This window comes from Corvus hawaiiensis, chromosome 8, assembly GCF_020740725.1.
Source record: "Corvus hawaiiensis isolate bCorHaw1 chromosome 8, bCorHaw1.pri.cur, whole genome shotgun sequence".
In the NCBI taxonomy this organism is placed as follows: Eukaryota; Metazoa; Chordata; class Aves; order Passeriformes; family Corvidae; genus Corvus; species Corvus hawaiiensis.
Window position 1 is genome coordinate 37,709,280 of NC_063220.1, and position 24,142 is coordinate 37,733,421.

General features: G+C 51.6%; 1 protein-coding gene across 3 annotated transcripts in view; it reads left to right on the forward strand.

The window, feature by feature from the left end:
• Positions 1-24,142, forward strand: part of PAPSS2 (3'-phosphoadenosine 5'-phosphosulfate synthase 2) — a 41,996-nt gene that overhangs the window by 4,521 nt on the left and 13,333 nt on the right. The window contains exon 2 of one of the 3 annotated variants that reach the window (XM_048311032.1): positions 2,727-2,960. The exons of 1 other annotated variant lie outside the window; for it this stretch is intronic. In XM_048311032.1, the coding sequence (XP_048166989.1) occupies positions 2,958-2,960 (3 nt within the window). In that variant the 5' untranslated portion in view covers positions 2,727-2,957. Of the gene's footprint in view, positions 1-2,726; positions 2,961-10,317; positions 10,369-24,142 lie in introns of those variants that run through there. One more of the 3 variants, XM_048311030.1, reaches the window with a different exon arrangement.

A 24,142-nucleotide genomic window follows, 5' to 3' on the forward strand; every position in this document is an offset into this window, starting at 1 on the left:
CACAGCTCTCCTGGTGCTTTCCTAACCCAAAGGCAGGATTCTGCCCTGCTCAGGTGGGACCCCACCTGCAGAGCTGCCCCAGCCCTGGGGCCCAGCACAGGGAGGGCCTGGAGCTGCTGGAGAGAGGCCAGAGGAGGCTCCAGGATGAGCAGAGGGATGGAGCAGCTCTGCTGGGAGGAAAGGCTGGGAGAGCTGGGATTGTTCAGCCTGGAGAGGAGAAGCTTTGGGATCACCTCACTGGGGCCTTCCAGTGCCTGAAGGAGCTACAGGAAACATGGAGAGAGACTCTTGACAAGGGCTGGAGGGCCAGGACACAGGGAATGGCTTCCCAGTGCCAGAGGGCAGGGCTGGATGGGATATTGGGCAGGAATTGTTCCCTGGGAGGGTGGGCAGGCCCTGGCACAGGGTGCCCAGAGCAGCTGGGGCTGCCCCTGGATCCCTGGCAGTGCCCAAGGCCAGGCTGGACATTGGGGCTTGGAGCAGCCTGGGACAGTGGGAGGTGTCCCTGCCCATGGCAGGGGTGGCACTGGATGGGCTTTGAGGTCCTTCCAACCCAACCCAGCCCCTTCTGTGATTCTGTGATTTGCTTGGCAGTGGGATGTGGTGGATGCTGGAGCTCAGCTGGAGCCTTGGGAAGATCCAGCTGCTCTCATTTGAGTCGCCTGCTAGACTGGAATTTCAGCCACGTTTCCAGGAGCTGTGATTTGAAAACAGTGGGAGCTTCCAACATTCTCAGTTAGCAGAGTTAGTTACCATATGCAAATGGTGAGGCTTGGCATGTGTTCTGGAGCTGTTCTTGTGATACAGATCTTGTTTTCAGTGTTGTGTTCCTCAACACCAGCAATTCATCCCGTTCCTTGGAGCACTTTTATTGGGAAAGGGGTTCAACACTTGACCTCTTTGCATTCCACTTGTGCTACTTGTACCTGTTTCCCCACATGGGAGGGGCTTATCTTGCTTATTTATTCCTTGTGCTGAAGTTATTCTGTTCTTCTCATTGCTACTTTGATTTTTGGCTTGGTTTTACCCTGTGCCTATAAATACATTTCCTGGGCCACACTTGCACACACTGTTCAAGGTGAGGCTGTGTGGTTGACTTGAAAAAGAGTGAAATGATAATTCTTGTGAACTTTTCTAGGTTTTTATTTCACACTTCCCCCACACAAAATAGCATCCCAAAGATGTCCTCTGTGTATGATGTACTGCTCCTTCTTGCTGTTAGTGCTATTTGCTGCTCTCTGAGGGTTTTGGTTGCCTAAAAGTACTTCTGAAAATTGGAACAACTTTTCTTCCTAATACTTATGAATGTGAAATATCCTGGTTTTTTAATGATGGTAGTTTGAAATGAATAATTGATTTGTTAGAATAAACATACAAGGGTTTGAGGTAGAGGGAATATTTTCAAACAATCAGATAGTTCTGTCTGAAGCACAGGGAGATGGCTCTTAATCCTCTGTGATCCCACCTTTGTGCTGGATCAGCCAGGACAGAGTTGGCTTTCTGGGCTGCCAGCACACACAGCCAGGTCGTGTCCAGCCTCTCACCTACCTATCAATGTAAAAAACCCAACCCCCTAAGTTCCAGTTCCTGGTTTATGTGCCAGAAGAGGGATTTGAAATCCTCTGGGGTTTGATTTTCAGCCTGTAACGTTATACTCACCCTTTGTCTCCCTGCTCTGTGTCCTGGCACAGTCATTGACCTGCCTGATCCCTCTGGAGATGCCACTTGCATCTCATTTCAGCCTTTGCTTTGCCAGATCTGGTAAGTTGGTCCCTCTTTGTCTCTCCTCCTCACCTGACTTCTTTCTGGTGTGTGCTGGCTTGTTCCACTTCAGTTCTTTTGAACTTAAACAACCACAATTGTACTTGGTTTTGCAGATGTGGCCTAACAAACAGCTCGCTGCTGGCAGGGAGTCCTCCCCACCTCTTCTCTTGGGAAGGTTAATCATTAGGCCAGGGAGGTTTTTATTTTTATTTGGTTGGTCAGGGGCTGTTTTCTGTGGCCCGATGGAGTTTTTGTGCTCTGGTTCCCATCTTCTGCTACAGAACTTTCTCACTGGGTGCCACAGGTCAATCCTCGCATGTGGATTTGCATAGAACAAATTTGGGTTTTTGCAATATAAAGAGTGCTACTAACTATATCCCACACTTCTCTATTTGCCTGCATGCCTGCTGCTTTTATTATGCAGGACCTGCTTCCCCAGGGCCTTGTGCTCCCAGCCCTCTCAAGCATGAAGCATATGCAAAGTCCTGCTGGGACTTGGCTTTGCAGGAAAGCCTGTGGGGTGCAGATTTCATCTCACATAACCCAGAATTATCAGACTGTTCTTCAGCCCTCGTGGGCCTTGGTGTGGCCAAGAACAGCACATCTTTCCTCTGTAGGGAATGCAGGCTCTGCCCTGAACTCACCAGCGAGGATGTTTGGGTTTACAGCAGTTGATTATCCCTGGGGATAAACAGGAGGTTCCCCCTTTGCCTTTCTTCTCCTGGGTTTGAGGGCAGGTGAGATGGATTCTCCAGTGTTGCCATGGAGCAGATCTCCCCTGTCTCCATCTCCATCCTTTCCAGGCAGAATTGGGAGCAAATGCCACTCCCAGCATGCCATGGCCTGACTGTCCTGTGCCCCTGTGCTCCGTGTCCCTGCTCAGGCAGGAAAGAGGTGGTGACTCAAAAGGGTTCTTGATAGGTTCAGGTTCTTTTCTTTCTTTTATTTTTCTTTTCCCCCAGGAGGTGCTGCATGTGTTGATCACCCAGCTTTGGGCACAGGGATGGAGTTGGGCATCAAAGCCAAATCCGGGGGTGTGCTTGGAGCTTCCAGCTGGATGAGGCAAGACAAGGAATTGCAGAGGCTCATGTGACCTACTTCTCAGCTCCCACACGCAGCCTGCAGAGCAGAGACCTAAGCTGGAGCAGACAGCTCTGCTGGGAAATGAGGAATTGTTTCCATCCTGCACAGCAATGGAGAGCTTTCAGGAGTTTTGAACTCCATCGTGGTTATTGGGCCACTTTGCCCAGAGCAGCTGTGGCTGCCCCTGGATCCCTGGCAGTGCCCAAGGCCAGGCTGGATGGAGCTTGGAGCAGCCTGGGACAGTGGGAGGTGTCCCTGCCCATGGCAGGGGTGGCACTGGATGGGCTTTAAGGTCCTTCCAACCCAGGCTGTTATATCAGTGTTTGAATAAAGCACCCAACACATGTCACAACTAGGAAATGACACCCAGTTTTTTTAAAGCTTATCACCTCTACCCAAGAGTCGCTTTTCTATGAGAGTGGTAAAAAGGCTTCTCTGGATTATTCTAAAAATAGCAAAATTGAGATTGAGTTTACCAAACCAGAAAAAGTTTCCCTTCACATGGCTTCCTGTGAGAACAGTAAATCTTCTTAGATGGTGGCAGCACACATCTGTCACAGTCAACAGCTTGTCTGGAAATCTGTGTGACAAATCCCACTAGGACATGGCACAGGGGGAAAAGTGCTGAAATCCAGTAGTGTATTGCAGATCCTAAATCTGTTCCTGCACAGGAGTGAAGACAGGTGAAAACAGGTGGGGACTGTGGGGTTTTCCCTGTGCTGGCTGAAAAAGCGCTTGCTGCTCCTGCTCACAGGTGCGTGGAGTCTGGAGATGGAGGGAGCGACAGGTAGGAGCTGCTGTCACACACAGCTGGCTGCTTTGTAAAAGGATCAGGGTGAAATTAGATTTCAAAATGTGATAGGAGCTGACTGCCCTACCTGCCTATGCTTGTCCAGCTCTAACACTGCCTGGCCCTGAAAAGGTTGGATTTTAAATGGGCTCTTCCTTAACTGATTCTCCTTCAATCATGACTGTCCTGGTGGCAGTTTTACCCAGCCTGGTATCTTTGGCCTTTTTTTCTGCCAGCCTGCTTTTGGAAGAAGACATATGTGGCTTCTAATCTGACTTCCTGGGTTTCCAGATTACTGTAGGGAAAGTGAGTCTGAAAAAATTTCAGGAGCTGAGATCTTTATTCTGCTATTGTAAAAGGAACAAGGTAAGGATATGGGTCAAAGTCTGTGATAGGGATAAGAAATTGCATAGGGCAAAGGCAATGGACCTGTAGTAGATAATTGCACTCAATAAATAAATATCTTTACTGCAATATGACACGCCACAAAAGGATAAGAATCCTTGTTTTGCTTCCAAAGAAAGATATTTGTAAAAATTAATATTCCCTTCCTTGAAGAGTGTTGTCCATGCCCTGCTAGGGATATATATTTTGTATGTTATAGATTTCATATCTTGCAGCCGTGGTGTGCAAACAGAAGGAGAGCATGAGCTCTTGTCTCCAAGTGGGAGCTGGGATTGCTCTGGGCTCTGCAGGGCTGGCAGGGAAACCTCAAAGGCACTGCAAGTTTATAAAAACAGGTACAGGGGAAAAGAGAAATAAGAATAAAGAGGTGAGTGAGAAAAACCAAGGACCCCTGTGAGAACTTAGTTTACAGATCTGGTGGGCAGAAGCTGATGCCCAGGAAGTTGCACCTGAACTTCTTCCCTGGGCAGTGCCCACTCCTGAACACATTGTCCAGAGAGGCTGTGGGCTCTCCTCCCTGGGGATATTCCAGAGCTGTGTGCACACAGTCCTATGCCCTGGGATGAGTGGCACCAGGTGCCCACTGTGGTTCTTTCCAGCCTGACCCATCCTGAGATCCTGTGTTGAGCAGTGCTCAGAGGACAGGACACGTTTGTACTCACTCTAAAAAAGAGAATGACAGAAGCAGTTGTGGGATTATGGGTTTTTAAATTATTTTTACCATTTCCATAATGATTATGGGGATTTGCTGCATAAAGGGGCTGCCTGTGTGGGATGCCATCCCCATGGTTGGACCAGTTGCACTGGGAACCTTCAGAACTGTCAGTGCAGCCTGGAGGGGATGTGGGAAAGCAGGATCCTGATGGGGGAGCCGGAGTGGTTGTGTCACTGGAGCACTAAAATCCCGGCCTGGCAATCCCAGCTCTGCGGCACTATGAGAAGACCCAAGTAGGTGCAGAGCTTGTTCCTGGCTTGGGCTCCTCTGTCCCGTTGTGAAATCCTGGCAAACTGGTTTTGAACTTGGTTTCTGGCTGGCTGTGGCAGTCCCCAACAGCAGCGGGTGTTGCCAGTGCTGGAGGCTTCAGTGGCTGCTTGCTTGTCACTTCTGGAGCTCTTGTTGCCTCAAACAGCTCTCTGAAAGTTGGGGATGATCCTGTGTGTTTGAATTATAGAAAAAGGAAAGGAAGAAACACTTCCTGTTCTCATTAAAGTCCTAATTGCCGACTCCAGGAGGTAATGCCCTACCCTGTATCTCTGGTGCTTCCAGCAATCTGTGCTTTGCTTTCATAGCTTATTTCTGATTTGACAGAAAGTGAGGCTTTAGGGCTGCAGAGCCACCCTTGACTTACACACAGAATTCAAGCCCCTTTGTGCAAAGGGTGAAAGGTGAGGTGGAGAAGCTGGAAGTGCTTGTTGGGGCAGTTCGGTGTCTCTGGTATCTCTGTGGGCTAATGCCAGAGGTGTTACCGTGTTCAGCTGGGGAATATTCAGATTTCAAAGGTACTGATCCTAATGCATTGGTGTCATAGGTTAGCGAGCATAGTCCCGGAAGGGACGTCCTTGCTAAGGGGTGCTTACAGTTTCCTCTGGGACCTGATAGAACCTATCAGCTGGCCAGTTTGAATATGGACAATTCTCTAAGCCACTTAAAGTTGTGACCGCCTCTGTGATCCACATTTAAGAATAGGCAAACTCCCCCTCCAAGCTCTCTCTCGTTTCCGGCGCTGGCACAGGTGGCTGCGGGGCCCGAGCAGGGCCCAGTGGGCCCAGCCAGGCCCTGCTTGGGCCAGGCCGGGCCGGGCCACGGCCACCCTGGAGCCGATGGACCTGTTCCAGCCGTGGAACCCCCCCCCCCACTGCCTTGCTGTGGGCAGCCGGAGCGGCTCGGCTCTCCCCCCTCTCCACTGCGATAAGAAAAATTCAACATTCCAGCTGCAAAGCTGCAAGGCCGAGGTGAGATTAACCCTTTTACTGCTGTGAAGAGCTGAAAACCTGAGGGAAGAGAGAGAGGAGATGCTTAAAGCTGAAATTCTGTTGTGAAGCTATGATATATCAGAGTATCCCGTTGTAATTTCATGAAGATATGGGGGGTGGAGTGTTCAGCTCGTAAGCAAAAGCACCTGCACTGAGATAGGCAGATGCTGACGCAGCTGTAATTGCATGAGAAGTTTGGACAGGGAGAGATGAACCAGATGAGGACTTTTGCTCCAAACGGGAAAGGAGAAAACCTCAGTCCCTAGAGATGCTCCCAGAGATAGTCCTAAAGATGAAGATGATGAAGACCCTTTGCTCCCAGGGAAGGAGAAGGGCCTCTGTTTTTGTTTCTGAACGGCTCAACCTTAAAATTGTACCCCAAAAAACTTCAAGAGTGGATCCTCGAAAGCAGTTGCGGGAAAAGCTGCAAGTCGGGGGAAGGGACTCACATGCGAGCAGAGAGACTCCTCTTCCTAAATGGACTGAACAATATTTGGAAGTGGGCGGCTGTCTCGTTGTGATAATGTTTTCATAGCATGAGCAAGAAGAGACTTCTCTTTCTAAATGGACTGAACAAGGTTATTATGGAAGTGGTAAACAGACTGAACATCTTAAGGGTTGTCTTTTTACATTGTCAGTGGGAGAAGGGAGGAAGGTGGGGGGAGGAGGAGAGTTCTGAAGGTGGTATAATTTTTTTTCTTCTTTTAGGTCTGTTAATAAACTTCTTTATATTCTTTCAAGTTTGGTGCCTGTTTTGCATTTCTCCTAATTCTTATCTCACAGCAGATAAACAGTAATGAGTATTTTGGACCAAACCACTACACTAAATTGGTGTTTCTGCCCGGTTACAAACCAAACCCGCGACAATTGGGGACAGGATGAGCACAATTTGTCACACTCCCAGTGACTGGAGGGTGCTCCATTAACTGGGGTGACAGCCTCCCCTGTCACTTTGGAAAAACAAAGCCAGAGAATCTGAGAAGAAATGGTGCTAAAGATGACAGCTGTGTCTCCATGGATTGGAAAACCTAAGCACAGCACTGAACCTTCATCTGCAGGTTCCCCAGTGCTAGGAAAGTGAATAAATAAGAGCAGAGGCAGCAGTAGTGGAGTAGTTTTGAGTGCAGGGAGTAGTGGAGTGCTAGTGACCTAGCAGTCATTGAATGAGGGAATTCCTGCGAGGGTTTAAGAGCGTAGTTGTGCAAAGTCAGAGACAGTGACCCCACCCCTTTACCTTCCATGTGGGAGAGCACTGCAGGGCATAGCCGTCTCCTTCCATGGCACGCGCCCTGAGGCTGCAGCACTACTGGGGCTGATGTCTCAGAGCTGAAAGGATGTGGCCTCTTCATTTCTACCTCTGCCCCCTTGCAAGTGGCAGAAGGTGGTGGTGAGCTTATCACATCATGGCCAGCTTGTGAGCATTGACCTGAGTGTTGGTGCTTTGGGGTAATTCCTTGGGTGATGCTGGGATAGGAATTTTGACTAAGAAGGTGATTTGGAATGGGGAAGATGGATGTAGCATATGCCTCACAAGCAGCTGCTTGCTGGGCCTGTTTGGGGGAGTTATGTGTAGATTTTACTCTGTTAGTGTAACAGGTTGCACAATGGGCTCCTAAAAGAGCTTTTTCTCTAGGGAATTATTGTCTCTTTGAGATTGGGGTGTCAGGGTGTTACAGACTTTGCAGGAAAATGCTGAATCCAAGTGCACAAGGGCAAGTCACAGGGGCACAACTTCCTTTTGTCCTTCCCAGTAAGGAGAGGAACAAGAGTCTCCTGTAAGCAGACTGAGAATCCCCACAAATAAAAAATACTCCCTGTAATCATCAAATCACAGAATGGTTTGAGTAGAACGGGACCCCAAAGCCCACCCAGTGCCACCCCTGCCATGGGCAGGGACACCTTCCACTGTCCCAGGCTGCTCCAAGGCCCAGTGTCCAGCCTGGCCTTGGACACTGCCAGGGATCCAGGGGCAGCCCCTGCCTGCTTTGCTGGGATGCTGCTGCTTTCCCTGGCTGCATGAGGCTGAAGCTCTTGTTCAATAGCCCAAGGAGTTCTTCAATGAAAATTGAGTGTCACTAATTTGTGTGTCTCTTGAGGTAAGCAACTAGATTTTTTTTCTTTCTTGCTTTGTTTCTGATTCTGTTTCATCAGTTACTTCCTTGAAAAGCCCCACACAAATTAAAACTTGTGGCAATAACCAAATACATTTAGTTATTGTAGCTTAATGTAACAAAAGTTAGTACTGTTCTTTGCATTGTGCTTGGGAAAAATAGGTGGAAAACCCTTGGATCTCTTATACACCAAATATTATTTGCTCAAATTCTCAGGCAGGTTTTGAGCAGTCAGTTTAATTCCTAGAAGGGAAATAACTTTGATGAAGTTAGAAGTGAGGAATGATGCAACAAATGGAGATAATGTTGACTCATTTCTGCCTCACTGATAGGTATCTAGGGGAAACATGGAGGTGTTACATGCTCTGGATGCTGATTTTTCTGTTATATTGTAACACTAGTTTTCTGTCTTCCCCCTTTCCTTTCCACAGCTCACTTTTAATGAAAAAAAGTTGTTTTCCTTCAAAAATGCCCCCTCTAGGACTGGTTGTGTCAGGCCAGGATGGTTCAGAGTGGTCTGTTGTTACAGAAGCCCCTCTTTGTGCCTTTTCTTCTTCACAAACCCCTTCGTGCTGCTCCTCGTTCTTCAGTAAATGTGTTTCCCTGCTTGCCTTGGTCTCCTGGGCACTTTTCCCACCCTTCTTCTTTACTGAAGGTACAAAAAGGCAGGGTAACATGGAAAGGGTGTAAAGATGGGAATTTGAATGTACCAGGATGGACTTTTCCAGTGGATATGGTGTTCAGGCTTCTTTCCCTATTCTTCCAACCTTGCCAGGTTGTTTCTGTGGCAGAAATTTAATCTGCTCTTAATTGAGGAAAACAATATGAAAAAAAGCACGGAATGAGCGATGCTAAAAGGCGACCCTGGCATTATTTAGCTGAGTTAATCCCGAGTGTAATGCCATGGGTTTAACTGGAATTACACTGGGGATTAGTTCAGCTGATAGCTGATCACACTCTAATAGCTGCCTGGCTTCAGGAGTTGGTTGAGCAGGTGCTGTTGCCTCCTTCCAGCCCCATTCCTTCACCTCCTTGTTTTCCCACAGTGGGCCCTGTTCTTCCTTTAGCAAGACTTCATTTGAGGAGGCCCATTTATCTTTCGCTGCTCTCTTGGGGTTTCCCATTTTCTGTTTTAACAGTTCATCAGGAGAATGAACCTTGGGGAGCTTTGCAAAGTCCAAACACCTTTTTCCTTTTCCATCGAGGGGCTTTCCTCGAGGCATCAATGATTTTACACCGTGCTGGAGTGAGGGGCAGAGATTAAACAGGAGTATTCTTATGCACTGCTGGTGATCATGTGCTGAGCAGGTCCCAGAAGCTGCCCACAGTAGGCTCAGCGTGTTGGACCTGGGGGGAGCACTTGCTCTTCTGGGCACGATGAGAAGTGAGGTATCTCCTCCTAGAGGAGAGGCAGCAGGGTTGGCACAGCCATCCTTGTAGCCGTGGGATGGATCCATGGGTGGATGGGGATAGAGCAGGAGGCAGTGGGCCAGGAGGATGAGTGCCATGCCGGATGGGACCACACGCCCTCGGGTGTAAAATTACCCACCCACCAGGATCGCCCTTCCTCCGTCCCTGGCTCACGGGCCATCCCAAGGTTGTACGGGGGCTTCCCTCCACCAGGACATTGCCTGTCATTTCCTCTGTTTCAGCAGCGTTCTGGGATCCGAGCTTTTCCAGCAATGGAAAACTGAGGATTTGGGGCAAAGCTGTCAGTCACGGGGTTTCTCTTCCCCTCATCTGCTGTGCTTTGTTTGCCGGGAGGCTCCTCTGTGTTTCTTTTCAACTTTTTTGGTATTTTGGCCAAACCCTCAGGGATCAGCCTCCAGCATTGCTTGGTTTTAAACATCATTTTTATCATCATCATCATCCTCATCATCATCCTCTGGAGGTGCTTCTTCGCCCAGTGGTGTTGTGTGGGCTGCTGTTCCTCCTCCCTCTCCTGGAGCCCGGCCGCGGCAGGAGAAGCCCCAAGCGCTTCATTTTGGGGCACTTTCCTGCGGTCGGCTCTGCCGGGGCGCGCCGTGCCCGCTCTGCCCGCTCCTTCGGGGCTGGGGGCCGCGCCCCCGGCCCGGAGCGCCCTGCCCGGTTCCCCCGGGGGCCGGGCCGGAGGAGGCGGCGGCGGGGGCGGGCGCAGGGCGAGAGGGGCCGGCCCAGGGCCGCGCTACGTGTCCCGCAGCCCTTATAGCCCCGGCCCGCCGGGCCCGCCGCCGCAGCACCATGGCGAGCCGCGAGCACACGGTAGGGACGCGCCGGGGGGCGGGCGGGCGGGCGGTCCCCGCGGATCCCTCTCCGAGTCCCCGGCACTCTGCCCGGCGCCGGGATCCCCGGCAGCGGCAGCGGGGCGTTCTGGTGGGGCGCGCTCGGAGCTCGCCAGCCCATCCGTCACTCGGGGCGACGGGGATGGACGCGCTGGCCGGGCGCTCCGCGCATCCTCCGCGGGCATTCGGCCGCAGCCCGCACCTGTCCCCCTGTGCCGACTTCGGTCCCCGCTGATCCCCTCCAGATCAGCGGGGCCGGAGGTCGGGGCAGCGCCTGCCTCGCTCGTGGCTTTCTGGGGGTCCTCTGTCCCGGCGGCACCCGGAGAAGGAGTTGGTGAGCCGGGTCACCACCTCCGTCAGGCTCTCAGCATCGCTGCGCAGCCAGCGCTTTAGAACACACACAGCAAGGAGAAGTAACCATAGCCAGGACACAGTTCAGTTAGAAATTAAAATTGCAAATCCCGGCCGCAGCCAGACATCGCGTTCCGCTTGCCAGCCGCCCTCCCTCACTCCCGGGATCTGGGATGGGAGCTCTGGGTCCCTCTGGCTGCGCGTACGTTTTCCAGGTTTTAAATCAGAACCAGAAGAAATCTTGACGCAGGTCTTTAGGGCTGCTTTTTGCTGGTTGGTTTGATTTCTTTTTTAGTTTGCCATAAACTTTTCCGATGGATTTGATGCATTTTGGACACAGTGGTAATCTGTCCGGGGAGGAATGCACTCAAAACCACGCAGAACAAAGCGCGCTTGTGAGGCAGAGTGTTCTTGGAAACGCAAAAACCTGTGGTTTAGGGATTATTTCAGGCAGGGGAGGTGCGAGCCGTGAGCTGTGTATGGGAGTTCTGTTCATTGCTGTGACAGGAGAGAGGTATTACTGGACTTCCAGAATAATCCCTCTCCTTTGCCTCCACCCTGGGCTGGAAAAATGACCTTTATAAGCAAGTTTGTGGCTGACCTTTGTGCCGTGGCTGTCAAAACAGATGCTATCAGCTTGACAGCTGTAGGTGGATTTTTGTGTGCTTATCTGCCAGGTATCTGATGGAGTGAGAAAAGGCGTGATTTCGCCAATTACAAGAGGTTTGGGGAGTGATGGTGAAATGGTGATGTCCCATTTGTGATCTTCCTGTCCCTTGTCAGAAAGATGTGGTTGCACAGAGTGCAAAGGAAGTTCTCTCTCCCGACTGCAACCTCAGCACCTTCCTGGTTTCAACCATCTCCAGTTTATGTCAAAGGCACGGGATAAGGAATTTCACTTTGTTCAGGGTCCTTTGACCTTTTTTTTTTTGTGCACACAGAAGATTTTTTGTGACACCTTTTGCAGCTGCAACAGCCAAAGGTGTTCAATCTTAAAATGAAAACACAGTAATTTATCCTATTGAGATCCCTATTGATACAGCAGTAGGATCATCCTTCTGTTGCCCCCTTCTTAATCCCCATTCTTTGTTCTCCCAGTAACACGAATCCTTACTACTCCTAAAAATCCTTGTTGCTAATAAAACCTCAGTCTTACCACAGTTTCGTCATGTGGGTGGTGTGTTAATCTTTGTCCCACAGACGTGGTTTTGAGAGGCTCGGTGTTACCGGCTTAATTCACTGGCTGAGGGGATGTCAGAGCTGCGTTTTGCAGGTGATGCTGGTCAGCTGTCAGTTTTGGAAAGGCACAGCAGTGCCAGCTGTTGTGAGATGGACCACTGTGTTATTTGACAGTGCTCCTCATTTTGGAAACTGAATATCTAGAAGCCCAGGATTTAAATCCTAAATTCAGCCTGAGTGCTCTCTGGAGTTTGAGGCCGGTTTGAGGATGCTTTAATTGCACACCCATTTATTTCTCGAAGCTTATGGCAAAGTACAAAGAAGAAAACTTAATGGCTTTTTTTTTTTTTGCTCTACACATGATGTCCTTAAAAATGAACATGACACCTTAATTCTGCCTTGTGTGAAGGAAGACCAGAGTCGTGGTGTGCAGGAATCTCTCTTTGGCTGGTTAATGTGGAAATGCTCTGTGCTCTCTTCATTTCTGCTCATGACACTGCAAGAGTTATGAAGTCCTCTACGTGCCAGGCAGTGTCCTTCTGTTCCCAGCCCTCACTGACAGAAAGCATTCATTTCTGTCCAGTTTCGGGACTGACTTTTCAGGAAGAAGAACGGTCTGTAATGACGACCTTAAAGCCTTTAATGTTCCTCACACAGCCCTCCTGTGTGCCTCAGTGGCAAACCCTGCTCTCAGGAGCAAGCACAGCATGAAGGGGTTGCAGTGAGCGAGGTGGAGCTGTGGGCCTGCCCTTGTTTATTGTGTGGGCTCTTGCACAGCGTGGCTTTCAGGGCTGAGGGGTTCTTTGAGCTCTGTCGAGAGAGCAGCTCGTTCTCCCCACACCTGCGGCCCCGCCGCCGGTATTTCCGCCGCTCGCTGCCTCTGCCCGCCGAGCGGCGTTTCCCGGACGGGCAGGAGGACACAGATGGTGCAGTGTGCTCCAGGGCAGCCTGCCACAGAGCCCAGAGCCACGGGCACGGCCCTGCCCTGGCAGGGCGACTGCCTGCGTGGCTTTGTGTCCCCGGCGCTGCGCGGAAAGTGCAGCTCAGCGCATCCCATGGGATGGAGGCGCTGGGAGTCCTGCCCCCGGCGAGTGGGGCTTCTCTTTGGGTGCCCTTGCAGGTGCTTAGGGAGAATGAGAGCCGAGTGCTGAAACTGCCTTTCTCAGGGGAAGTGTTTCAGCTTTGTCCCCTGCCTGGCCTCGCAGCAGCATCTCCAGGAATCAGACTGGTGTGGCACCCCCGGCTTGCAGCGGGATGTGCCTCCGCAGCCCAGCTCCGTCACAGAGCTGGAACTTCTGCTGGCTCACTTGTGTTTGTGTAGGGCTTACGTGCAAATGATGTGGGCTTATTTAAATTTATTTAAACAGGAGCAACAAACCCACAAGATCAGGCATCAACCCTGAGGAAAGAGGCTTAATTTCTTTGCCTAAAAACTACTCTCATGTTGAAAAAAAACTGGAGCTGCAGGGCAGAGTTCAGATGGACTGATATCCCAGGCAGAGCAGGAACATATGTACATCTCCATCAATTTAATTGCAAAGCAACATGAAAGAAAAAGCTCATTAAAACACCCAAACCATGCATTCATCTCCTCTCACTCTTAACTGTTGCCTTCAACGTAAAGAGCAAAACATCTTGAAAGCTGTTTATTTTCAAAGCAGTTCTGAGTAGCTCATCGCCGTGACACTGCCCAGGGGACAGGGCAGCAGAGCCCTGATTTCAGGGAATTAGCGTGGCTTGCTCTGGGCTGAGTCACTCAAGAAAGCGAGTTTTATAAAACTCGTGTTTGATCCAGTGAGTCCCAAGCCTTGTTCTTACAGCATGATTGATTTTGTGGAACACGGTGCCCAACTCATTGCACCGTGACATCCAAAGGTGATTGTTTTCCAGCTGCTCATCACATGCTTGGGATTTCTTGGTTTATTTTCTATTGCTTTGTTTGCTTTATCTCTCTTTTCTTTGAAGACCATGGAAAGATGAGGTGATTAACTTTTGTTGCTGTGTTAATTATAACTCTCTCCCCTTTTCTCCCAGTTTTCTGAAGCCTTTTGCTATTATTTAGAAAGTTCTCTTTCCAGTCTCTTGCCCCCACGTTGCTGTTTCACTCACTTGGGCTGCCAGTGTGCCAGGCCAGTGTTTAATAACCACACTCTGCCCTGTAAGAGCAGGCAGGTTCAATTTGGGGAAATTCAGGGAAGAAAAGCCAGGAAAAGTTGCAGGTTCCTAAATATGAATGCCTTCTCCTTTCCATGCTTGAGCCCTCCAGGTGTTGGGGAATTAAAAAACCATTGTGGTGGGGTGCAGCCCCAGAAGCTGCGAGTTGGGGGCTGTGGGGGACGGTCCCCGAGTGCAGGAGGGCTTGGCTGGTGTCCCCTGGCAGTGCCACGGCAGCAGGAGCAGCAGGGGGCTGTGTTCCAGGGGGCTGTGTGGGGACAGAGCAGCTGCCAGGACCGTGCACACGGAGAAAGGGAAGGGTTTTTCTGCTGGGATGGATATTTCCTGCCTGAACAGCCCTTCCCTGTGAGGAGAGAGCAGGTAGGGCAGGCCTGACCCCTGCAGCTGAGCTCCGAGGTTCATCTTCTGCTTTCCCAACAGGACTAGTGGCTCTTTGGGATCTCTCTGTCTCCCAGGGGTCACCAGCTGAGCAGCTCTGCTGCTGCTGGAGGAGGTTGGTGTGGGGGTGGCTAGCCACCAGGGGGTGGCCAGGGCCTCGAAACCCACCTGTAGCTCCTGCAGCTCTGAGTGGAAGCGCTTTGAGTCAGCGCCTTCCTTCCTGTCCCGCTGCTGGACTCCGGGATAAATACAGACTCCAGCCTCCTCTGGTTTCTCTGCACAGATCAAGTCACAGCCACTTACAAATCCATGCCAAAATCCAGAGGTGTAGGGTTCCATCCGTGCCCTCCTTGGGCAGCCCCTGCAAGAGCTTTTAGTCAATCAGCAGCTGATGCTGAAGCCCCCACACTACCCAGACATGTGCACTGCAGCTGCAGCTTAGATTTAGGCCATGGAGATTTTGTTTTTCTGGAGGGTTTTCAAGACAAACACTGGCATATTTGCCTTTTTTTTTTTTTTTTTAATTTTAACTGGGCTGATGTTGATCCTGGAGGGTGCCTTTAGAAATGAAAAGGTGTTTTAGATAAACTTACAGCTGTACAGGCCCCCAAAAGATAAGTGGCGTGCAGGGCCTGTGTGAATGCCTGAGCCTGTACCTTGGTCACGCTGCTCGTACACTTTGCTTCTCAAAGATCCATTAAGAGAAAGGCTGTGTAATTCAGGTTGCCATTTATGAATTTGCTGTTATCGTGAGCAGGGTGTCACAGCTGAAGGGAGTGAGAAATAGCTCCTTAATGGTTTCACAGCTTAATCATTTCCAAGAGAAAATGTACACGGAGTGGATCATTAACAAAAGGAGGGATGCAAAAAAGCCCTGGGTATGCGTCATGCCGTGGGATGCTGGGAAGTCGGGATTTGCCTGTGGGGCTGGTAGTTCCTCACTAGCACTGCCTCACATCCCTCCCAGAGTGGTCTTTGCTCCTTTGCTCACAGCTTGGCTCAGTTACAACTCCATGTGTCAAAAGCTTTGTCTGCTGAGTGGGTGCCAAAATGTGTTGGGAGAGCAGAGCTTGAGGAAGGAGTTGGTTTACATAGATTTGATTTTATTTTCTGTTAGCTGCAGCACTTTGTGGGTTGTTGAGATGAGCTTTTTCTGTGCATTGCTGGAAAACAACCGTCTGCACCTACATTTCCAAGACTTTCTGACCTGCAGGTCTTTGCAGCCTCTCTGGCAGAACAAAATGTTTTCTTCAATATCAAACTGTTTTTTAGCTTCCCATTGTGGTGCAAAAAGTGTGGTTGGGCGGGAGGTCATTTTTCAGGCAGGCCCAGCCCTTCTGATGGGAAGATCATTAGGTTGTGTTGCCAGTGAGCATGGGAAGAGGGGGGAAAAGTCATTTTAGAGGAGGGTATTTTTTTAGAGGGCTGCTGTGGGGGTCTGAGCTGGGCACCTGCCCCTGGGCATGATGAGTGCCCCACCAGCCATGGCTGGGGCAGCTCACTGCATCTCTGGAAAGCTGATCTGAGCCCCTGGGGATGGATGTGAGGAGTGTCAAGCTCTCAGAGGTGCAGCCTGAAGTCCGGGGGAGCTGCTCTTCAAACACGGGGCATTTTTCTGTCTTAAATATTGTGGGAGCTGAAGTCTTCATCTGCTGTTGGTCTTATTCTCCACTACCCTTCTGTGGCTGTAAAACTGGGGGCTGTGCCACCCTCTGAGAGATGCTGGGAGTTTACATGAATTTTTGAGGGGCCAACTAACAATAATCTCCGAGGAAAATGTTGAACTGTCCTTGGACCAGCCTTTGAGCAGCATGGAATGACTCAGAGCTGTGCCTCCGCCTGCTTTAGGGAGGGAGGGGAAATGCTGAGCAGGCACTCGTTCAGGAAGAGTACGACATCCTCGGTGCTGACTTGGGCCAGGCTCTAGGTAACCCTGGGTGCACTCACACATTAAAAGCCCATCTTGCAGCTTGTGGGGCTGAGATGCACAGGGAGATGGGGCAGGAAAATTTCATCCTCCTTTAGTCCTCAACTTGGCCTTGCCTCCTGCAGCTGGTTTTGTAGGGTGGCACAGTCAGCGGTACAGCAGTGAAAACGGCCCTGTCTTCATCCAGCAGAAATTCCCAGGGCACTGAGGAGGTGCTGAGTGAGAGGAACGTCTCTTTGGCCCCATCTGTCGTTTCCAGCAGCAGCCGAGAGTGGGAGCCAGGAAAGAGTTTATGGCTGGGACATCAGTGCATTGTCCCCCTTTCCACTGATTTACGAGCTGAGATACCAGAGGCTGTGCCTTTCCTCCTGATAGTCCCTCATGAACTTTCCTTCCATGAATTCATTGTAATGATTTTTTCCAGCCAAGTGAACTTTTGGCCCGCCAGGCAAAATTCCCCCATTTAACCGTGTCCTGCGTGGTGCTCCTGGCCAAGTTCCCCTACGTTCCTTCCTGCTGCTGCTTTTGCAGTTTGAAAACCCTGAAAAAGATGCTGAGGTGGAGAGAGGTATCCTGTGGCCTGCTGCTGACCACTGCAAAGTCAGGCACATGGGGCACAAGACACCAGGTTCAAGGCTGGACATCCAACCTGAGGCAGGGAGAGGCACCCTGTGGCCAGGGCACTGAGACCCCACCAGCCTGGGCTGTAGTCCAGCTTTTCCCTTTCATCAGGCTGCCACTGGGTCCTGGAGAGGAGAAGCCTCACAGGAGGATGAGTTCTTTTACAGAATCCCAGGATCCCTGAGGCTGGAAAAGCCCTCCCAGCCCACGGAGTCCAAGCTGTGCCCGATGGCCACCTTGTCCCCAGCCCAGAGCACTGAGTGCCACCTCCAGCCCTTCCTGGGACACCTCCAGGCATGGGCACTCCAAAGCTCCCTGGGCAGCCCCTGCCAAGGCCTGAGCACCCTTTCCATGGGGAAATTCCTGCTGCTGTCCAAGCTGAGCCTCCCCTGGCCCAGCCTGAGGCCCTTTCCCCTTGTCCTGTCCCTGTTCCCTGGCAGCAGAGCCCGACCCCCCCGGCTGCCCCCTCCTGTCAGGGACTTGTGCAGAGCCACAAGATCCCCCCTGAGCCTCCTTTGCTCCAGGCTCAGCCCCTTTCCCAGCTCCCTCAGCCGCTCCTGGGGCTCCAGCCCCTTCCCAGCTCCGTTCCCTGCCCTGGGCTCAGAAATAGATGTATTTCACACAGCTGATGAAGCTGCTTGGAACACAGATCCTCTGTAGCTCCCACTGCTCATGAAACCACTGGAGCTGCTCTAAAGACAGAGGATTTCTTTCCTGAGAGGGATACCCTGGGCATGTTCAGAGGGGGTATCTTACCCCCATACCATCGAGAGCCGAGGTGGGCTCAGTTTGCAGAACCAGTTTTTGGAGCTGTCCCAGGGATGGCGTTGGTGGAGTGGGACGTGGCTCGGTCAGTGACCGGAGGACTCTGTGGCTCGGCTGCACTCCCGAGGTGTCCCTGCCCAGCGCAGCCTGTGTGTGTGCCTGTGTCCCGCAGTTGAGCTCAGCTGGCGGTGTCCTGGCCTGGTTCTCCTTTGCAGGGTGCTTGGAGCAGGAATCCCGGCATGTTTTCAGGGATAGGGTGCCTGTCCTGCCGCGGCAGGAGGCGGGGCATGTACCGTGCCGTATGTACCACAGAGAACCACAGCCCACTGATTAAATTCCCGAATCTAATATTGGGGGGGGGGGGGGGAATTATTTACGTGTGGATACACTTCCTGCCTGGAAACCTTTTTTGATACTGAGGTTAATGTGTAGTCAGAATCTGTACCTTTGCCCCCTTTTCCTCTTGTCCCTGCAATCTGAGGGACTGACACTCAGTTTCCCATTTCTGTAACGCGATCTTTTTCTCCAGAAGAAGGTAGAGAAGCAGGGCTGTGTGTTCTGGGTGGTTTTCCTGGCAGGCATCAAACCAAGGCATTTCTTCTGCAATTGACATTGCAAACCCATTGTTTGCAAAAAGAACAGGGGCCCAACTGCTCAGGCGGGTTCATCTGCAGGAGATCATTTAGCAGAGCTGCTCTGAATATTAAAAACTGGGCAACCATGGAGGGGTTTCGTGCTTAAATTGTTATTTTTGTCAGTGCCTGACGAAATGCTTTGTTTGTTAAATATTTGTTGCCCCTGCAGCTGTCCCTTCAGATTTCAGGAATGAAGACGGGGAGATTGTTTTTATAACATCTGTCCTGGCCTTGCAAGTTTATCCTAAAAATGTAGGAGCGCAGGATGAGTCACTGGCTTTTCTGCATCGAGGAAATGAGAGTAGTGACATCATCTCATTCCGAGATAAGGAAACGCCTGAGCTGGGAGCCCTCAGAGAGGCAGATTTCAGTCCCCAACTGCTGATTTGGACTCACAGTGTAGAAATAAGCATCTGATTTGTGAAGTTACTGGAACGTGAGCCTGGTTTTGTTGATTTTCTTCTCCTTTTTTTTTGCGCCAGTGTTGTATAAAACTTGATTGTGACAACCCAAGCCGTGCGAATTTATGCCAAGAGGAAAATATTTGAGCTGCCATCAGCAAATAAGGTCTTGCTAAGAGCTCAGAAATTCTTGTGGCTTAAGAAAACACCACTTCAGCTTAACAGCAGCTTGAAAATCCCGTGTGTTCGCGGGGTTTGGCATCTCCAGCTGTCTGTCTGCGGGCTGAAAGGCTGCTTGTTTCGGGGCACTGGGATGGCTCAGAAAACCTTAAGCTTCTCTGTGTTACGTTCCTGGCAGGGCCCCGGGGGCGATGCCAAAAGGAACAGGCAGCGGGTGCCAAGGAGAGACTGCGTCTGCTGGCGTTTATTCAGAGCACGGGGCGGAGAAAGGGATCCCAGCCCAGCATCCTGGCCGGCACAGGGAATGCTGGCAGCGCCTCCGCCTCGGCAGGGGGCTGGGGACACACACAGCACTGTCACTGCTCTGCTCAGTCTGCAGAGAAAGCACAGCGCTGCTCCTGCCCACCTCCGGGCGCTGGGAAAGGAGACTCCGCATCCCTGTGCAGGGAACAGGGGCACAGCAGGGACAGCAGGGTGGCGGTGGCACAGCAGGGAGGTGGTGGCACAGCAGGGACAGCAGGGTGGCAGGGGCACAGCAGGGTGGCAGCGGCACAGCAGGGACAGCAGGGTGGCAGTGGCACAGCAGGGACAGCAGGGTGGCAGTGGCACAGCAGGGTGGCAGGGGCACAGCAGGGTGGCAGGGGCACAGCAGGGTGGCGGTGGCACAGCAGGGACAGCAGGGTGGCAGGGGCACAGCAGGGTGGCAGCGGCACAGCAGGGACAGCAGGGTGGCGGTGGCACAGCAGGGACAGCAGGGTGGCAGTGGCACAGCAGGGTGGCAGGGGCACAGCAGGGAGGTGGTGGCACAGCAGGGACAGCAGGGTGGCGGTGGCACAGCAGGGACAGCAGGGTGGCAGTGGCACAGCAGGGTGGCAGGGGCACAGCAGGGAGGTGGTGGCACAGCAGGGACAGCAGGGTGGCGGTGGCACAGCAGGGACAGCAGGGTGGCACAGCAGCGACAGCAGCATGGGAGCAGGGAGCTGGGCAGTACAAGAGGTGCTTGCAAGCTCCCCCTTCCCCATGTGGGCCTGCGTCCTGAGAGGTTAAACAGGCAAAATTCCCAGGGTAACTCCGCCTTGCTGGGGTTTTCCCTTGGGAAAGAATGGGGGTTGGTTTTGAAGACTTTCTGCCTTAGTCCATTAAGTGATTATTTGGGGAAAGTCCACAGGTTTTGGGTTACAAGAACGAAGCTGGGATGTCAGGGATGCCAAGGTTTCTCCATTGTGCTTCAATATGATTGTGATCAAATCTTTGCTTCCACAGACAAAACCCCCCCCTTTTTCCTCTCTTCCTCCTTTTCTCTGGAGTATCAGGTTTGCTCTTCTTCAGAAAATGACTCTTTCACAGGAGGTTTTTTCCCCCTGGTTGCTCATGGAGACAGTATCACTCTTTTGCCAGAGCAGTCCTGGAAGAAGAAAATAGTTTTTTAAGGAAAATTTTGATAAACATAATTTTTATACATCAAATGCAACCGGTAGGAACAAATAATTTTAATTTTTTTTTTTTCAGTATGCTGGCAGGAGTTGGGAGGGTTTTTTTAATGATTGGTTAGCTCACTCTCCCGAGGCTTAGGCAAGTGTTTGACTTCAAACTCAGAATCACAGAATCTCCTGAGCTCGAAGGGACCCACAAGGATCGTCAGGTCTGGTTCCTGACCCTGCACAGACACCCCAATAATCCCTCCATGTGCTCGATCCCACTGCTTGCCTGTGCAAGCAAAGGTTTGTGGGATCATTCCATCATTTTAAAAGCCCGTTCTACCATTTGTAAATAGGATCAGCTGAAAACATTTCGAAAGCCTCTATTTTTATTTTGGTCTAATTTTTCCTTCCTGAGACGTGTCCAGGCTGCGGTACCGAAATAGGGTGTGTGTGAAACGCTTGACTGGAAAAAAATGAATCATATTTCTGGTGCTGTGAGCTTGCCCTATAAATAAAAAGGCAGCTGGGGGAGTCCTGACCCTGCCCTGGCTGTTGGGTCAGGGTTTCCCCGGGGCCCTGAGCGCTGCCAGCTGGATGCTGGTGCCGGTGCTGAGTGAGCCGGACGTGTGAGTAACGTGCCCTTCGCAGCTCCGTGCTGCACAGCCTGGCTCTGCTGGCGTGAGCCGTGCTCCCAGGAGCGAGTCCCTCACCCAGAGCGGGATGCTGCCGCAGCCTGCCGTGCGCTGTGGCTCCTGGACAGCGTCCAGGTCTGTGCCTGTGCCAGCTGCAGCAGGCAGGGGTGAATTGAGGGCACGATAAGGACACGGGCTTGGGCCTGCTCGGCCACCGCGATGGCCAGCACGGCTTCCTGGTGCCACATCTCCTTCTGCAGCGGCACAGAGCTCTGCCTGCTCTGGGTGCCTGAGGGTCTTGTGTGCGCTCAGATCATCTCCTGGATGTCCTGCTCAGCTCCCATCTGTCCTTCATTTCCACCCTTCAGCTGTGGAATGTGGCACTCGCAGTTGGTTCTTGCCATGCTCCCATTCTTGATGCAGCCATGGAGGCGCTGGTTAAAGAACTGGGGATGTGGAGGCAGGAGAAGCTGCTGCCTCAAGGGCCAGAGTTTATACTTGAATTCCTAGTGGAAGATGGCAAAACATCCATGCAATTTGTTGGGAGAACCCTAAACCCAAAAGGGCAGCTGAGCTGGGGAGGGGTTCTGATGAGGAGCAGCTCAGGGAGCTGGGAAAGGGGCTGAGCCTGGAGCAAAGGAGGCTCAGGGGGGACCTTGTGGCTCTGCACAAGTCCCTGACAGGAGGGGGCAGCCGGGGGGGTCGGGCTCTGCTGCCAGGGAACAGGGACAGGAGGAGAGGAAACATCTTCAAGTTGCGCCAGGTTGGATATTAGGAAATTTTTTTCATGGAAAGGGTTGTAGAGCATTGGAATGGGCTGCTCAGGAAAGTGGGGAAATCACCATCCCTGGAAGTGTTCAAAAACCACGTGGTGTGGCCCTTGAGGACATGGTTCAGTGGTGAACACGAGGGGGGTGCTGGGTTGATGGCTGGACTTGATGATCTTAAAGGTCTTTTCCAACCTTACACACCTCTATCCTTCTATGATTATAAATGGGTTTTGTCTGATGTATTCCCTATTAGACGTGCAGTGGTTCTGCTCCCAATAACGTCAGCGACGTCTGGGAGAGGCCCCACAGACCTCGTGCTTTTAACTGTCAGATGCGAGGAGAAGATGCTCCCTGATAAGATCTCCTTGAGTAGTCACACATCATTTATGTGGGCAAGCACAGCTACTCCCTTCCAGGGCCAATTACTTCAGGAGGAGCTGAGGTCACTTCTTGGCATGCTGTGAGTTGAGCAGTGGTGGCTCTCGGAGCAGAGGACACCGATGGTTCCTGATTTCCGGCAAAGACTCTCCTATCTCAGAGGCCCCATCCCTTTATTCAGGAGGATCACTCAGGAAAAACCTCCTGCCTCTGGCTGCAGCCTGCTTTCACACAGAGGGGAGCATCTTGTCCCACCAGCTGGTTGATGGAAAGCTTGTTCCCTTTGGAAACTAAGCCAGGAGACCCCTGCCAGGCAGTTCGGCCAAGCCTGATCCTCAAGACCACCAAGGTCTTGGTGTCTCCCTGCTTGCCAGCCTCATGGACGGGCTCAGTAGGAGAGAAGACCAAAAGCAGAGTTAGGATTGGGTTTCTTGGTCTGCTGCAGCCTCAGTCCGAGGTTTGGAGCAGTGTGTTTGTTTTTTTCTCATTTCCTGGATGAGGTAAGGCAGGGTGGGCTGAGCACTGAGCTCATCCAGACAGGGCCAAACAGCAGATTTCCAAGGAAAGGGGAGAGCGTGGCAGTGTCGTCTTTAACCATCTGTCTGGCAGGGGATGCCTCCCTTCTTTGGAGATGCTGCTGGGACATTTATTGTCTTGTTTGGAGCCTTCTTTGGGGCTGAATTATAAGTCAGAAGTTCCTCTCCCAAACCTCATTTCCTTGACCCAGACTATTCCAAGACATGCTTACCAGTGTCCTAAATTGTCCCTGCTTTAGGGCCTGGTGCCCTCGTGTAGATGTTGTGATGATGATTGGATTACCTACTTCAGTACGTTTGATTTGCAGTGACAGGGTTAACACCCCAAGAATCAAAGCAGTAGGACAGCCCTGCATCTGATTAAACCCCATCCACTGCCTCCTTCTGCCTTCCAACCATCCTGCAGGGATATGCTCTTCCTAGGCAAAAATCTCTCCAGGATTTGCTCTCAAGCCATTAATGATCAGATTTCCTGCTGCTTTCACTCCCTTCTGCCACACTTCAGCTCTGGCTTCCCAAGCCGTGTCCCAACTGGTGGATGATGAGGTGGGAAGTTGGTCTTTCCCACTGAAGGGCCCGTTCCCAGCCAAGCAAGCTCCCAGCCCAGCTCAGGGTTAGGAAGAGTTTCCCAGGAAATTTATTAACAGAGGAGAAAAATCTGAGGGATTTGGTACCGTCTGGAGCTCCTGGCAGGTGGGAGAGGTGTGACAGTGTTGCTGAATTGCAAAAGTGCCCTCAGTGGTGCTTTCCCAAGCTCCCAAAGGTGCCAGCGTGCAAACTAAGAGCTCTGAGAGGCTCACACAGCGCAGATTTATGGCACAGCAACCTGTACTTAGAACAATCTCCTTACATCAGCCACGCAGGAATGTGCCAGATCTTGCATCTTCCCCAGGCATGGACGTTATCATGGCTCATCTCCTGCAGGACACAGCCTGAACTCCTGGGGGTGGGAGAAAATTAATCTGTGGTGGTGCTGTCTCACCTTTGCGAGCTCAAAACGTTCAAACTTTTGACAGCCCCCTGCAAAAAAAGCCCACAAAAAGCAACAAAAGGGAGCAAACCACAGAAAGCAAGTCTTGAGCTATTTATCTTTTATTCTCTGAGTCACGGGATACGTAGCGCTCACTCACCTTTTCAGGGGCAGGTCTAGAGATGTTTTGGGTTTTTTATAGAAGCACAGACTGGTTTGGGTTGGAAGAGACCTTAAAGCCCATCCAGTGCCACCCCTGCCATGGGCAGGGACACCTCCCACTGTCCCAGGCTGCTCCCAGCCCCAATGTCCAGCCTGGCCTTGGGCACTGCCAGGGATCCAGGGGCAGCCCCAGCTGCTCTGGGCACCCTGTGCCAGGGCCTGCCCACCCTGCCAGGGAACAATTCCTTCCGTGTAAATAACCTAAATTTCCCC